We start from the raw sequence: 17224 nt of genomic DNA, 5'->3' as shown, positions 1-17224 counted from the left end.
GAGGGAGGAAAAGCCAAGAAGCATCATTTCCTACTGAAGTATCTGAAGATACTTCCTACTGAAGTATCTGAAGAAGTGTGCATGCACACGAAAGCTCATACCAAGAACAAACTCAGTTGGTCTCTAAGGTGCTACTGGAAAGAATTTTCTATTTTGTTTCGACTATGGCAGACCAACACGGCTACCCACCTGTAACTGGCTCTCTGTCTCTTGTCAGTTAGCGGGAAATGAGTGGAGGCAGAACCAGTGGAAGGAAAGGAAGGAAGATCTTGACTTTCCTGTGGTGCCAGAGTGCCCCCTCTAGCAAGTTTCTCCCTTGAGTCCTGAGTTCGAGTGTCTTCAAAGCCCAGCTGGGAGGTAAGAGTGAACCTGGATGAGTCCGAGAGGGAAACGTGGGTGGCCAGGTTGTGGTGGGGGGGGGGATTCGGTGGTGTTGAGGAGCAGAAAGGACAACCCCAGTGAGATGTATTAAAGCATTAAAAGAAAACATCACAAAATATACAGTCATCATTTGCCATACGTTTAATAATCTTTTTATTCGATTTTCAAAAAGAGAAAAAGAAAAGAAAAGAGAAAACAAACATACATCAAAAAGCAGTACTAAATCCAAATATCGACATTGCTCTGAATCTCCTGACTTCCCCCCATCCCTTCCTTGGATCCTTTTGATTCTGTTTTCAACTAAGACAGTATACAAAGAACATAAGAACATAAAACAGTCAACCATTTGGTTAAAATACATCTTAAAATCAGTCTAGAGCAAATTAAAATCTGGACAGGTGGCAGTCCATGGGTAGAATTGAGAGTATCCATTTAGTCTGAAGTCCCACAGTTTAATGTAGTTTTTTCCTAGGTAAATGAGAGGTAAAGCATTGTAGCTTCAGCTGAATCAGACAATAGCTCAGAATAATAATAAATCATTTCTTTTTAATTGTCCTCTCATTAGGAGCCTAAAAGATGCAATTAGACTTTGATTCCATCCACAGCTTGTTGGCTCAATTTGACAGCTATGTAATGCCCCATGGCTATGCCTCCCCAACCATCACCCAGCCTTGGTAATCCTGAGGCCGCAGCGAGTTCTTTGGATCTCAAACATTTAGGCAGTAGAAGCAAGCTTTATTAATTACTATAATAAGCAAAGAAACAGCAACAGGTGCCAATATACAATTAAAGAACCTTGTTTGCCAAACGCTTTGGTACATTTCGGCTCCTGAACGATCGGAAACCAGAATGATTTTCAAACATCCGGCACAGCTTCTGTGGCTTCCAATTGGTTGCAGGACCTTCCTGCAGCCAATCAGAAGCGATGTTTTGGCTTCCGAATGTTTTGGAAGTCGAACAGACTTCTGGAACGGCTCAGCTATCCATCACTTTTTTCCAGAGACATTCCAGAAACCGGGGACAGCACCCCTCTTTCTCAGGCCAAAATATGCTTGGCACTTTACCAGGTCAGTCCCGTGCCTGCAGCTGCATTCCTTATCTCAGCCACCATATATAGAAATACAGTATAAGATTAATTGAAAACAGGAACACCATCTACTGGCTTTCCCTCAACAATATAACGGTAAAGCTTTTTCTTCAAAGCAATCTATTGTGCTTGCAAAAGTTTGTTTTTTGTTGCATTTTCTATTTTGCATAAACAAGCAAAATAAAAACGTAAAGATAAAGATGCAGTTAGGCTTATATTCCATCCATAGATTGTTGGTTCGTTTGGACAGCTGTAAAGGTTTTTCTTCAAAGCAATCTATACTGCTTGAGCAGGTTTGGGCAGAAAGCCGCTTATCATGAAGTCAGCAATGGATGTTGGAAAGTAAGAGACAGGAATGTAGAAGAACTTTGCGTCCCAGCCTGGAGAGTAGCGAGTGCGAGGGTAGCAGGATGTCAGGGCATGTTCTATACAGTCACTGACCAGGTGAAGCTTGCTGCTGGAAGTGTTAAAGATATCTTGGACAATTTTGCAAACTGTGTGAGGGAAATATGAAGCAAAACAGAAGTTAGTGCTGTAAATGGGGGGGGGGGTAACCTAAATTTGTTGGGAGCTGAATGGATTGGTTAGCTTCTAGATACCTCTCCCCAGAAGAAGTAAATCAAACCAGATGCACCTGGAACTCTTTTAGAGGCTTCAAAACAGTCTCCAAAGATCTAAATCTGCAATGGATGAACCTGTCCCTTTTGGTTTCTCTCAGTTTCGATATCTCCAAAATCTTTGAGTTTGGTTCTCCTCATTTCAGTTTATGATTTTTGAAAGACATCAGCATTTCAGTTTTCACAATATACACATGTTGGCAAACATTATTTCCTTGCATAGTGCATTTTTGTTTATTGTGATCAATTTGCTTAGTGCGTTTTTGTATATTACGTTCATTTTTGATGCCAATTTCTCTCTAATATGCACATTTTTGTACACATTGTTGGTTTGGAGAACTTGTGGCTAAATTTAGAGGAGTTTGAATTCCTAAGCAGAGCTATGTATTGGTTAATATATTGTTTCATGAAGTGTGAATTGGGTAAGTTTGCAGGAAAATGCTAACCAGGCTGAAATCCCCTCCATGTCTACTCACAGTTCTCCAAGTACTGTTCCCCATAGGCTTCTTTGATGTCAGACGGCACTCGGTTCCATACTGTCTTTGAACCCTCTAATGGTTGTGTGACAATGGATGTTTGGAAACCACCAGGTTCAACAATGCTGACTTGGACTCCAAAAGGATGGAGCTCTCGCCTGAAATGCAGGGGAATAAAATAAGAAAATCATTGCCTACTGAGTCATTGGTCAGGAATGCAGGTCAGGAACTTGGATAGGAACATCTTGCTTTAAAAAAAAAAAATCAAAATTGAGGAGAAAGAAAAGATGGGAAATGGACCTCACCTGCCTTCTGCCCTCTTGCAGGAGCCTCGACATGCTCTACCCAAGAGAGGATTGTGTATGACACAGCTACAGTTGTATTAAGAGACAGTCATGAGGACATGCTTCAAATTCTAGCTGATATATTAAATGCCTTCCTGAACGGATTTCTTCACCTAGTTGGGAAAGGTTGCTGCAGAGAGCAAGGAGCCTTTTCTGCCAGGTCTGCGTCCCACCCTCCTCCCTGCAGTCTCTGTCATCTCTGCCCAGTCTTCTTGTTAAGAGGGACAAGGCATCAAGGTCACTTGCATCAAAGGAACAGGACCCCCCGTTCTTTGGGTCCTGGGACCCCGCGTTCTAAAAAAGGAGCAATTAAGGGTTTTGCCAAACCTCCTTTGTGCAGAAGAGGATTACAGTGCAAACAACCCTGAGAAGATGCCACACAGAATTTCTCTCCGAATGCTACACCTTCATGCCTTAGTTGTTGGCATCCATGTATCTCTATAAAGCATGTTGGGCCAGAACTATTCTAAGTAAAACAGGGGGACATCCATAGCATGTTCACCATTAATGAGAAGGTCCTGGACTGAGAGTCACACATCCAATTGTGGGCTTGTGATTTGAAAAGTTTGGTTTGAGGCCAGATGTGGACATGGCCTGTGCCTGGATACATTCATCTCAAGTTGTGCGAGTCTTGGGTAAACGTCTGGGCAGCTGCCATTTCCCAGTTCTTTCTTCCCTGCAGCCAGCCCTGTCTTATCCATAGGGGCTACTGGTGCGGTGCGCCAGGGTGCCGCCCCCCCCAGGGGCGCCCCCACGAGCCCGCCGGCATACCCTGCGCCCCCTCCCCAACCCGCCCCCGCCCCCACGGACGGGCGCTCGCCCGCCACCGGTGCAGCCACTGCCGCCCATGCCGCTCCCGGGCGGGCTGCGAGCCGGCAGCCCTCGCCTCCCATCCCGCGCGGGGAGCCCCAGCCTTCAGCATTGGAAGGGCGCACAGAGCCCCGTGCCGCTCCAGCGCCACACCCCTCATCCCCCGCTCACCCACCCCCTCTCCCGAGGGGCGGCCAGCACGGGAGGGAGGTGGCCCCAGAGGTGGAGAGGAGGCACGCCAGGGGCTGCAGCCCACTTTTTTTCAGACTTAGCTGGTGAAACATCCATGCAACTAAACCAGGAGGACTCGCATCAGCCACTTCCAGCCTGACAAGTGGTTAGGGAGTGTGGCAGATGTTGCACCAAACAAAGCAAAAGAGGACATTAGAGAACGGCTCTTTTTACCTCAGGCTGTCAGAGAAGGCTTCCACACCAAACTTTGACGGGCAGTAACCACCTCCAAAGGTGGCCAGGCGTCCACTCACACTGGAGACGTTGACCACCCTCCCTCTGGCTCTTCTCACCAGGGGCAGCATGTGTAGCGTCACGTCAATCATCCCAAGAAGGTTGACATTGATCACCTTTGCAAAGTCATCTCTGGTCAGCCATTCGTTGGGACCTGATGGTAGAGATGTGCCGGCATTGTTCACCAAGCCCCAAAGCCCTGTGAGAAAGAATGTATGTTTTTTCCTATTTCTGTTTGTCAGAAGAATGGTAAATATAGAAACCCAACCCCAAAATGAAAGAGGGGTGAAGATAGCAACAAATTCTGTTTCTCTTCCTCACAGAGCTTTGCCTCCGACGTCCCTTTCCATGTAGCTGCATCACACACGTGCATCAGAGACCGACAAGTGAATCTAGGATTCTGACAGTTACTTGCAAGGGAATTGGGTTTTCCGGGGTTTTCTGGGGGTGGTACCTAAGAATAGGTTCACAATATCCACCCTACCACTCTATAAAGGAGCAGGGTCAGGGAAGCAAACCCTTTCGGACCCTCTTTATATACTGTACATATTAAAAAGGATTTATCCCAAATAGAACCCAATAAGGCAGACATGTATGTACAACATATATATATTTTTAATGTGATCCCATTGAGATTCAAAGGAAAAAAATGGAAATATTTTTAAATCATTTAAATTTTCGTTTTAAACTAAGTCCATCATATGACATATCATATCAAATTAAAAATTCAGATATAAACTTAGTTTTGTTCATTCAACAAGTGTACAAAATATTAAGAAAAGTGGGTGACATACTTTGGATCACTTGATATACTGGCAACCCCAGCAGTCAGACCCGTCTCTACCCTTGTGGCGCACGTGCCGCCGTTCTGCCAGGGCGCCAAGCTGGGGGGGGGGGGCGCCTGGTTGGGAGTCGGGGCTGAGTTGGAGTCGTCGGGGACTCCAGGGAAGAGCCGAGTAGACCGGGACTCCAGGGAAGAGTCGAGCAGACCGGGACTCTAGGGAACAGTCGAGTAGACCGGGACTCCAGGGAAGAGTCTAGAGCTGAACAGAGCTCGGGAAGAGCCCTGCAGTGCCCGAAGCTGCCACTGGGAGGCGCAGGGAGGCGCCGGACCTGCTCTTCTCCCAGCAGCGCCGTGGAGGAAACCTGCAGCCGCGCAGCGAAAGGCTAGACTGATTTTAGAAAGGGATTTCTGCACCGGAGTCACTCTCGAAGAAGAAAGCAGCAGCCCCAAGGCGACGGCGACACCAGAGGCGGCCAACGCGGAGACTTGTCAGTGCTCGCTGCTGTTCTGTGGCGGGTAGCACGACTTCAGCAGCAGATCAGACCAGAGTCGTCGTAAAACACACCATTTAGCAAACAGAAAACAATTTAGCGGATTTTGGACATGGGCTTGATCGGAATAAAACCACGATGAGCTTATAACACCCCCCAACCCCCACCCCCAAAAAGCTGTTGTTTGCTTTCTGTTTGGTTTTGAAAAATGCAAGCCCATCGGAGGCCTTTTTTATATTTTCAATAGCAGCGCTGCTCCCGATAGCCTTGCGTTTGCTTATAAATCACAGGCGAGGGGGGGCGCCGGGGGAACTACAACTCCCAGAATCCCCTCTGCTTGGTTTTTGTTCGGGGCAGATGCAAAGGAGGCGCCGACAGAGAGAGAGAGAGAGGGAGAGATGGGGGGGGGGGGAGAGGACTGCAAGTCCCAGCAGCTAGGGTCTGGCTGTCTGAATCCCAAGAGATCTAGCGGAGACATTGGATCTGGAGGTGGGGAAGAGGAAAGGGATCTGCTGGGAGTGGGGTGCGGTGCGGTGGGGTGGCGCTCTTCCCCCCCCCCCCCTTGGTGAATTGCATCCTCCTGGAGGAGCCTCTGCGCAATTGAGCCAATGCAGGTGAGGGTCCAGGAACAGGGGCGCTTGCCCTCCTGGAGAAGGAGGGTGGGTGGGGTAGGCTTCCAGGCGCCCCCCCCCTCCGCCCGCCCTGCTGGCCACGCTGAGCGCTCCCGGCCCTGGCAGCACAACAAGCGCTAACAAAGTGCGGGGGCCGCCTGCCTCGCCCCCCTCCACTCTTCTGCTAGCTTGAATGGGGGCTCGTGTGTCTCTGTGTGTGGTTTTTGGGGGTGGGGGGGGAGAGACGCTCCCCAGGCAGCTTGGATCGGGGCTGGTGGCGGAGGCAATAGCAGTAGCAGAACGCCGGCCGATCTCTTCCTTTCGCCTGCGCGCTTCCCCATCTCTTGTCTTTTCCCCTGATGGAGAGCAGGTCGCTGAGAAGGTCCCCAGGGCCTGGTGGCCTTAGTTCCCCCCCCTCCCTCCCCGAAACCAAGGCCATTTTGAGGGTGAGCGGATAAGGTGGTTTGAGGTGGATCCCGGCCAAGGCGAGGTGGCCGTGCTGAGCTTTCAGCCGCCGGAGCATCCGGCCAGGGAAGTCAGCTTGCCGTTTTCTGGTTTCGCCCCATGGGCGTACCCAAGGGGGGGGGCAGGAGAGGGCACCTCCCCCCCCAGCAAATAATAATAATAATAATAATTAAATGTGTATCTGAAGAAGTGTGCATGCATACGAAAGCTCATACCAAGAACAAACTCAGTTGGTCTCTAAGGTGCTACTGGAAAGAATTTTTGATTTTGTTTTAATAATTAAATGGTTATCGGCAGCCTAAAAGGGAAAAAAGCTCTCCTAAAAAGCTCAACTACCAGTCTTTCTCCCCCTTCCAAAATCTAAATAACAATTGAGCTCTGCCGACAGGCAGCTGGCCACTGTGTGTGTGTGTGTGTGTGTGTGTGTGTGTTGTGCCGGCTGATCCTTGCAAAGGAGCTTTGGAAACAGTTCCCTTGCGATGGCTGAGGATCCTAGGAAACTGAGTTTTTCAGCCATTTGGGGGCTTTCCGTTTGGGGGGGGGAAAGTTTTTCTGTTTTTTGAAGCCGTTTTTGTTAGCTGCCTACATAATATGGTCAACTCTACAACTAAAAACGAACCGAACCCCTAAAAAACGGGGCATTTCTCATCCCCAAAAAAAGGTCAACAACTTTGAGCTGAACCCCAAAAAACGGGGGTAGATCACTGCTGAAAGTAGATCACAGTCTCTTGGGAGTTGGCCACCCCTGGTATAAGACATGTAACTAGAATTTTTTTAAAAAAAAATGTCAAGCAAATAATTGTAATTACTACCATAATAAAGCACTGCTATAATTATATATAATTTTCCTAAAATTTTGGTTTCATTCGCCTTTCCGTGCTGAAATGTCACAACCTGAAATACCATGGCTTGCTCCCCCCCTCCTAGTTTTTATCCTGGGTACACCCCTGTTTCGCCCCCCTTTTTGAGTGTGTGCGGGATCTTACCCCCTGGGCCTTACGAGAAGGCTGTTTACCAAGGGGGGAAAGGGGGGGCAAGCTGCACCTGATGAGCTGCTGCCTGCTTTGCAGCAGATGAAGATGCAGGAGTTCGGTGCAGGGTCCATGAGTGAAAATGGAAGTCCCAAGCGGGGGGGGGGGGTGAGCCTACAAATGAATACAGAGAGGCACTTCTAATCCCTGGTCCCACCAATAGCACAGAGGCAGCACAAGGAAGGTAGAGATTCACCTTTGTTCCCAATGCACCCTTTCACCCACTCCGTCGCTGCCGCCACTCTCTCTGTGCTGGTGACATCCAGAACGGTGGTTTTCAAGCGCTCTGAGGTGGCCTTGTCCAGCTGCTCTGCCCCCTTCTGCGTGAGACAGGCTGCCAGCACCCGCAGGCCCCGGGCATCCAGCTGCCTGGCAAGTAGGTTCCCAAAGCCAGAGTCACACCCTGTGATGAAGACATATTTCTCCGTCAGTTTCTCCATTGTCTGTCTCTCCTGGTACCATCGGCGAAGGAAGTAAAGCCCTAGCAGGGCAGCCAGGTAGAGCCACATGGATGAAACTTGCAGGGAAGAAGCTGGCAGCACTTGGAGGATGATATTTCTAATTCCTGCTCCACCAAGAACTTCACTGGAAGACCTTTTATATTGCCACCGCTCAATTTAGCCTCCTTCGCAGTGTTGTTGAGGCGGGCAAAAGAAGTCTCAATATTAGCTCTAGCTAGCTGCTTATTAACTGAACAACAAAATAAAGAGGAACACTATGACCCTATCTACATCTATAGACATAAGCAACACTGAGCTCAAATATTGTGCAAGCTCAGCATTAGCATCCATCAGGCCGGATGTGGCCCAATTGCCTTCTCAATCTGGCCCGCCGGCAGTCCAGGAATCAGCGTGTTTTTTTACATGAGTAGAATGTGTCCTTTTATTTAAAATGCATCTCTGGGTTATTTGTGGGGCATAGGAATTCGTTCATCCCCCCCCAAAAAAAATATAGTCCAGCCCCCCACAAGGTCTGAGGGACGGTGGATCGGCCTACGGCTGAAAAAGGTTGCTGACCCCTGTATGCCTTATGTTGCCATTATGGCACCACATATTGCACTTGCTCAAGGTCCGAACCCTGGTTTGTTTTGTGTGGTCAAACTCACCCCAGGGTGGGGGTTGGCCGCCCCTGGTGTCACCACTGAGGGGGATGACAAAATGGCATGCGGTTCGAGGTGACCTTTATTAAAGTGTTGGTGCTGACTTTTAAAGCCCTTAAACGGCCTCAGCTCACTATACCTGAAGGAGCATCTCCACCCCCATCGTTCGGCCCAGACACTGAGGTCCAGCCCCAAGGGCCTTCTGGCGGTTCCCTCACTGCAAGAAGTGAGGTTACAGGGAACTAGGCAGAGGGCCTTCTTGGTAGTGGCACCTGCCCTGTGGAATGCACTCCCCTCAGATGTCAAAGAAATAAACAACTATCTGCCGTTTAGAAGACATCTGAAGGCAGCCCTGTTTAGGGAAGTTTTTAATGACTGATGTTCTAATGTATTTTTAATATTTTGTTGGAAGCCGCCCACAGTGGCTGGGGAAACCCAGGCAGATTGGTGGGGTATAAATAAATTATTATTATTATTATTATTATTATTATTATTATTATTATTATTGAGACTGGGGTAGATCTTCTACCTTCAAAAGTTCTGAACTTTTTCCTTGAAATGTTTCTGGGTCTTTAAGGGGTGCACAGGAAAAAGAAATCCAGGAAGTGAAGCTTCCCCCCCCCCCGCCCCCAACCTCCTGAAGATTGAGAAAAGTGTCACCTACAGTGGTACCTCGGGTTAAGTACGCTTCAGGTTAAGAACGGACCTCCGGAACGAATTAAGTACTTAACCCGAAATACGACTGTACTGAATATTGGCTTGAAATAAAGTTGTTATGAGCACCTTAGTGGTGAACGGAAGTTACTATCATGTACAGTATAATTGAAAAGGGAAGATTCAGGTCGGTAGCTGTGTTGGTATGACGCAGTCAAAATAAAAATAAAATAAATAAAAAACTGTCCAGTAGCTCCTTAGAGACCAGCTAAGTTTGTTGTAAGATTGGAAGGGCTTAGCAAGCAGGCTCCGGAGCTCTGCAGATAACAGGACTGTAATTATCCCCAATTGCTACCCAGGGAAGTCATTTTTCCTTTTCTACTTTTAAACCTACCAACCTACTGAGATTCTGTCAGCACCTTCTTATCTATGCTATGAGAAACACCTTGGAAAGTTCTGGGAAGCATCCTGGGCAGGCCGCCGGCTGTTATTTACAGGTATTACCGTAACTGCCAACTCCCTTTTATACATTGTTCCTGGAACTACTGGCAGTCACCACACAGAGAAGCTCTTAAATCAAACAAATGGAGCACTTTCTACTTTTTCACTTCTCTTAGCTTTAGGAAACCTCTCCTTGTCTACTCTGCACTGTAATACTATGCCTGCTAACAAAACACTAGACGGACCCAGAGGAGGCTATTCTTTCACCAGCTTGCTTTGGTGCATGAATTCTAGTATATAGAGAAAGACTCCAGACATGACTGTTCAAGCATTTTGTGTTTCCTTTCTGCTGGTGGTGTGCAGAAAGAGTTGTTGGAACGATTTGCAACCTGCGTGAGAGAAACAAACAAACGCAAAGTTGGATCTGCAGCAACACAGGTGGCACATTTAATCTTCTGGGGGAAAGATTGCCTTCTCGGCATCTCTCCCTATGATAGCTAAATCAAAGGAGGAACATGTGGAACTATTTTGGATGCCAGGGAAAAGTGCTTCCAGACTGCATTGCCAATTTTTATTATTATTATTATTGTTGTTGTTATTTAATTGCATGATTTAAATTTCCCACAAAACGAAATTCCAGAATTCCAGATACATCAAACAACAGATATGAACAGATATCCTTTCAGTACCAATAAAGTTATTTACAATAATATTTTAGTTGTCTGTATCTTACTTTCGCACTAGATGACAAGTTACAATATACCATAACAATCACCATAAAGAAAAACGAAAAGAGAAAAGAAACGACAAAGAAAAGGAAAAAAATAAAAATAACCCCCCCAAAAAACCCAACAAACAAACAAACAAACACAGGGTTTCCCCTGTTTAATCTTCACAAATCATCTGATCATCTGAACCGACTTCCTGACAAACCCCTTTGCTTAAACTACAATTAATATGAATGCTTAAAACCCCATACAATCTCTTATAGCTACTCTCAAATACATTCTTAGATGTTTCATTGCTCCTCATTCTTTCCTACAAACCCTTTCCATTCCCTTCATCCCTCAAATGCTGGCATGGTAGCAATACTCTTATTATATTTTAACACATATCTTTTATAGACCTCCCATTTACCCGCAAATATCTGCTTAGTATTTTCTCTTAAGTTGTTTGTTAATAGAGCCAACTCCGCGAATTCTTGTAGTTTGATTTGCCAGTCAGTGACTTTAGGTGCTTCTTGGTCTTTCCATCCCTTTGCCACTACCATTCTGGCCGCTGCAATTGCGTACAAAAAGACTTCTTTTTGCTTCTTCGGTATCTCTTTATCTACCATACTTAGTAAAAATATTTCAGGTCTTTTAACAAAGGAAATTGCCATCATCTTTCTCATTTCATCATATACCTCCCCCCAAAACACTTTTTTTTTGCACACTGCCACCACATATGAATCAGATCCCCGTTCTCTGCTCCACATCTCCAACACACATTTGCAAGACTTTTATACATTTTTGAAAGTCTAGCCGGTGTGAGATACCACCTACGGGCCATTTTTAACATGTTCTCTCTTATGTTATAATTTGCCGTAAATCGGAAAGGAGATATGATTTTAAAGCTTCAGTCTTGGAACATAAATGGTTTGAACAATAAATGTAAGAGAAATAAAGTTGAGCATGTTTTGAATAAACAAAAGTTAGATGTCATATGCTTGCAAGAAACCCACATTGCCAAAAAACATAGAAGAATATTAATAAACAAAAGATTGGGTTTGGATTTTGTGTCAGCGGATAAAAAGAAAAAGCGAGGGGTGGTTTTTTATGTAAAACAGAAGTGAGGAAGGGAGAGTGGTAATTGTACAAATAACATGGCAGGGAGAGAAAATACAACTGGTGGGAATATATGCCCCGAACAATAAAAAAGCCAAATTTTATAAAAAGCTTGAGGAAATATTGCTTGAGTTTTCTGATCAAAAACAAATATTAATGGGTGACCTGAATGCGGTTGTGAATCCAATATTGGATAGATCATCAAGAAGTTCGGGTTCAGAAGGTAAATTGCCAAAGACTTTCTTTACATTGATAGAAAACCTAAGTTTAATAGATGCATGGACAGCAAAGCACCCAGCAATAAAACAATATACACACTTTTCAGAGCCCAACAAAAGTTCAGGGAGAATAGATTATATCTGGATTACTAAGGGAGTGTCATCAAAAGTGAATAAAATAGAGATCCAGCCGAGAACCTTATCGGATCATAATGCCGTATATATGGAATTAAAAGGAGAAGGTGCCAAAACTAGGTGGAGAATGAATGAGAGCTTATTCTATGATGGAAAAATAGTAGAAAAAGCAAAGAAGGTCTTAAATGACTATTTCGAATTGAATACAAATAAAGAAACAGATTTGAACGTAGTTTGGGATGCCAGTAAGGCCGTGTTAAGGGGCTTTATGATATCACAAGATATTGGTAAAAGGAAAGAAATAGAGAAGAAGAAAGAAGAAATATTGAAGGCGTCGGAAGATAAAGAAAGGCAATTAATTCTAAATCCGAAAAATCAAGATTTGAAGCAGAGTATCAAGGGGCTAAAAAATCAATTTGAAATATTAATTAATCAGGAAATTGAGTGGAAGCTAAAATGGTTAAGACAAAAGAATTTTGAGTATGCCAACAAGACGGGGAAGCTATTAGCGTGGCAGCTGAAAAAAAGAAAAGAGCAGAGTATAATAAATAAAATTAAAAGGAATGAAGTATTAATAGAGAATCCAAAGGAAATCAAAAATGCATTTCAAGAATTTTATAAGAATCTATATCAGAAAGAGCAAGAGAAGGAAGAAGAAATGGACTTATATTTGGAGGAGAACAAACCAAAGAAAATTTCAAAAGACGACCAAGAACAATTGAATGCCCCGATATCAGAGGAAGAACTTAAGCGTGCAATACAAAAGCTGAAAGGGGGGAAAGCCCCAGGCCCCGACGGCCTATCGGCAAAATATTATACGGATTTGGCACCGCAGTTAATACCAAGAATGTTAGAGGTGATGAACAGGATTTTAACCAGTGGGAAGGTTCCAGACTCATGGAAAGAGGCTTTCATCACTTTAATCCCCAAACAAGGCACAGATTTATTAAATGTAAAAAATTATCGGCCGATTTCATTTCTGAATCTGGACTACAAATTATTTACAGACATTTTGGCAGACAGATTGAAAAAGGTTCTAAACAAAATAATTCACAGGGATCAAGCTGGGTTTCTCCCGGGACGTCAAATGAAAAACAATATAAGAACAATTGTGGATTTGATTGAGTATTTAGATTTGAAAATAGATAAGAAAGCAGCCCTAATGTTTATTGATGCCGAAAAGGCATTCGATAACGTGTCGTGGCAATTTATGATGAAGATCTTAAAAAGGATGGAGGTGGGGGGAAATTTCTTAAACGGGATTATGGCTATTTATAAGGAACAATCAGCAAAATTAGTGATTAATGGTACATTAACAGATAAATTTGGAATTACAAAAGGCACAAGACAAGGTTGCCCGATATCACCACTTCTTTTCATTGTCGTGCTGGAAGTCTTGGCAAATAAATTAAGAGATACAAGAGATATTAAGGGAGTTAAGATTGGTAAAAGAGAACTCAAAGTGAAGCCATTTGCGAACGATATGGTCATGACATTAAAAGAACCAATGCAAAGTCTGGGAGAAATGTTGAAAGTAACAGAGGAGTTTGGAAAATTAGCAGGTTTTAAGTTAAATAAAGAAAAAACAAAAATGCTGGTTAAAAATCTAAGTAAGAATGAAATTACAAAATAAGTATGGTATTATGGTGGTAAAAAAGGTTTAATATCTAGGAATTTGGCTGTCACCAAAAAATATAAATTTGTTTAGTGATAATTATGATCCCATTTGGAAAGAAATCAAAAGAGATTTAGAAATTTGGAGTAAATTAAGTTTATCACTGTGGGGAAGGATAGCAAGTGTCAAAATGAATGTTCTGCCAAGAGTTTTGTTTCTTTTCCAAATGCTACCAGTAATTAAGGGAATAAGTCAGTTAAAGGAATGGCAGAAAAATCTGTCAAAATTCATCTGGCAAGGCAAACGTCCGAGAATTAAACATAAATTGTTAGTAGACAAAAAAGAGAGAGGAGGTTTTGGACTGCCAGATCTAAAAATTTACTATGAGGCATCCTGTATGATTTGGTTGAAAGAGTGGATGGTGCTGAAGGATAAGGAGATGTTAGATTTGGAGGGTTTTAACAACAGGTACGGTTGGCACTCTTACCTTTGGCAGGATAAAGTGAAAGTTCATAGGGAATTCTTGGCACGTGTATTTAGGAAACCTTTGTACGAAGTGTGGCTGAGATACAAAGATCTGGTTGAGAGAAGGACGCCTAGATGGCTTTCACCCACAGAGATATTAACAATAAAGAAAATTAATACGGAAGAGGAAAATTGGGTAACGTATGAGGAATTGTTAATTGAATCAGAAAAAGGTTGGAAAATTAAAGCATATGATCAGGTGGCGGAAAAATTGACAGGGTGGATTCAGTATCACCAGATATACAATCTATTCAATGAGGATAAAAGAAAGTGTAATTTTGACAATAAGAAATCGAAATTTCAAGTGGAAATCTTAGAAGGTAAAGAGAAATTATTATCTAAGATGTATGATTATTTACTAGAATGGTACACAAAAGATGAGGAAGTTAAGGAGGTAATGGTAAAATGGGCGATAGACGTCGGTCACAACATCCAACTAGAAATGTGGGGGAAATTATGGAAGGAACACATGAAATTTACAGCTTGTACACTCTTAAAGGAGAACATCATGAAAATGATGTATCGATGGTACCTAACGCCAGTAAGATTAGCGAAAATGTACAAGAAATATGATAAGAAATGCTGGAAATGTGAGGTGAAAGATGGCGAGTTCTACCGCATGTGGTGGACATGTGATAAAATTAAACCTTATTGGGAAGCAATCTATAATGAATTAAAGAAATTTTTTAAATATACGTTTCCAAAAAAACAGGAGGCTTTCCTGATTGGTTTAGTTGGGGAAGAGATTGAAAAGAAAGATCAAAGATTCTTCTTATACGCCAACACAGCAGCAAGAATATTATTGGCGCAAAATTGGAAATCAAAAGAGGTACCAACACTAAATGATTGGAGAAGGAAACTATTGGAATATTCAGAATTGGCGAGATTAACTGGGAAAATAAGAGAACAAAAAGATCAAAGGTTTCAATTGGAATGGGGTAAATTTTTGGAATATATGAGAGATTGTAAAGATGTGTAAGCACTTACAGGTTATGATGGAATTATTGTAGCAGGACAAAAATGTATAGTTAGAAATGACAACAACAAGATAACTAAACATGTGGGGAAAAAAGATGAGAAAGCGTGGGAATGATGGAAAATTAGAAAACCAGAGAAGGGAGGGAAGGAAGTAAAAAAAAACTCGGCGGAGTTTGGGTAATATTGTAAAACTTTATTTGATGTATATGTTTGTATTTTGTTTGTTGATGAAAAATAAAAATATATTTGCAAAAAATAATAATAATAATTTGCCGTAAATCTTAGATTAACCTGCCATAAATTTTCCCACTCTTCAAAGTTAATTGGATACCCCAAATCTTGCGCCCATTTAGTCATGGAAGCCGTTATCATTTCATCCATCACTTCATGTTCTAACAAGATCTTATACGTTCGTGAGATCAGCTTACAATATTTTTATTATTCAGCACTTCTTTTTCAAATCTAGAGCTTTCTTTTTCAAACCCCGCAATCCTAACTTGTTTAAACATTTCCTTAATTTGAAAGTAATCCAACCAACTGGAGAGGTAAACTTTAATTTCCTCGTAGCTTTTCAATTCTAAATTCCCTTCTCTCTCATTTAATAATATGTTGTATGTAATCCACTCTTCCATTTCATTATTGTTTCTTTTAAACGCTATGGCCTCAAAAGGGGAGATCCATCTTGGTGTTTTCGTTTCGAAGTATCTCTTGTATTTATTCCATACACTATAAATCACATTCCTAATTATATGATTGGAGAAGCCTCTATGTACTTTAGTTCTGCCATAATTAAGATAGGCGTGCCAACCAAAATGCAAATCATGGCTTTCTAGATCCAAAACTTCCCATTTTCGTAACAGACACCAGTCAGTTCGTTTACATAGTGTGGGTGTCAGTAATTTGGAGTGCTGAAACCATTCAGAACTGAAAGGAGTGGTGAAGATCACTGATCTTTCTTGCTTGGAACAGATCCAGGTAAGTTTCAAGGAAGGGCGAAGGATAACCAGAAGATTCACGTTGAAGGGAGCAGTGGGTGTTTGTGGGTGTGTGTAAAGGAAAGACCACCAGGTTGATAAACTGCTGGTACTCTAAATGCGTCGCTGAAGAGAGGGGCAAAAGGCTGGAGGGAGCCCCCCTTCATTTTTATCTCTAACCTCTGGTACTTCTGCCCATTCCATTTGTTAGCAGGGACAAGGCAGCTCATTTTTAGGAAAGGATAAGAAACCATTTTGCTGGGCTCCAGACCTTTATTTTATATAGCAGCAGGTAAGGGTTTCTCCTTTACTAAAGCTGAAATCTGAGCCCCCACTTACACATTGAAGAAAGCCTCACTGTTTGCAGTAGCATCGCTGCTCCAATGCAGCTTTCTATCCCTCCTGAAAACTGGAATCCAAGCTCAGCTTGAATGGAAGTGTTGTAAAAAATTAAAAATAAAAATTACGATATCGAGGTTCAGAATGCGGTCGGAAAAGCCGGGAATCGGCAGCCAAAGAGACAATGCCCGCCTACAGGTGGTGACTGCCACGTGGTTGGGTTACATAGGGGTACAGTACATGGTTAAGGGTGCAAACGGAAGGGACACGGGTGCAAACGACTTGACAGGCAAGGTAGGTGTAAAGGAGTCCTGTTGTGAGCTGGGCAAAAAACCCGAGAGGCTGCAGCCAAAGCAATGGGGGGCAAAGGAGGGAAGTTTTGCACACCTTGGGAGCACTTCGACGAAGTTCGACCCGCGTTTTTTACTCCCCTGCCTCAATAAGGCACCCTCCTGGGACGTCTCCAGTGTGAGTGGACGCCTGGCCACCTTTGGAGGTGGTTACTGCCCGTCAAAGTTTGGTGTGGAAGCCTTCTCTGACAGCTTGAGGTAAAAAGAGCCGTTCTCTAATGTCCTCTTTTGCTTCGTTTGGTGCAACATCTGCCATACTCCCTAACCACCTGTCAGGCTGGAAGTGGCTGATGCGAGTCCTCCTGGTTTAGTTGCATGGATGTTTCACCAGCTAAGTCTGAAAAAAAGTGGGCTGCAGCCCCTGGCGTGCCTCCTCTCCGCCTCTGGGGCCACCTCCCTCCCGTGCTGGCCGCCCCTCGGGAGAGGGGGTGGGTGAGCGGGAGATGGGGGCGTGGCGCTGGAGCGGCACGGGGCTCTGTGCGCCCTTCCAATGCTGAAGACTGGGGCT

The 17224-nt window shown here is 43.9% G+C and overlaps 1 protein-coding gene across 1 annotated transcript; it reads right to left on the bottom strand.

Annotated features, from left to right (window-relative positions):
* Positions 1-1344: 1344 nt before the first annotated feature.
* LOC117040516 (retinol dehydrogenase 7-like) lies at positions 1345-8200 on the bottom strand. Its single transcript, XM_033138394.1, has 4 exons — positions 7759-8200; positions 4121-4379; positions 2562-2719; positions 1345-1962 (listed from the first exon to the last, which is right to left on the bottom strand). The coding sequence occupies exons 1-4, from the start codon at positions 8069-8071 to the stop codon at positions 1745-1747; spliced, it is 948 nt and encodes a 315-aa protein (XP_032994285.1). The 5' UTR covers positions 8072-8200; the 3' UTR covers positions 1345-1744.
* Between the last annotated feature and the right edge of the window lie 9024 nt (positions 8201-17224).

Source organism: Lacerta agilis, chromosome 2 (assembly GCF_009819535.1).
Source record: "Lacerta agilis isolate rLacAgi1 chromosome 2, rLacAgi1.pri, whole genome shotgun sequence".
Lineage (NCBI taxonomy): Eukaryota > Metazoa > Chordata > Lepidosauria > Squamata > Lacertidae > Lacerta > Lacerta agilis.
The sequence above is the reverse complement of the archived record's forward strand: the minus strand, read 5'-3'. Positions and strand labels throughout refer to the sequence as shown.

What these genes read in the sequence shown, in the direction of transcription:
- LOC117040516 (XM_033138394.1), bottom strand. Translation starts at nt 8,071, where the DNA reads ATGTGGCTCTACCTGGCTGCCCTGCTAGGGCTTTACTTCCTTCGCCGA. An exon ending in GCCTTCTCTGACAGCCTGAG is followed by an intron (nt 2,720 to 4,120) that starts GTAAAAAGAGCC and finishes CCTGCATTTCAG; the next exon opens with GCGAGAGCTCCATCCTTTTG. An exon ending in GGAACAGTACTTGGAGAACT is followed by an intron (nt 1,963 to 2,561) that starts GTGAGTAGACAT and finishes TCCCTCACACAG; the next exon opens with TTTGCAAAATTGTCCAAGAT.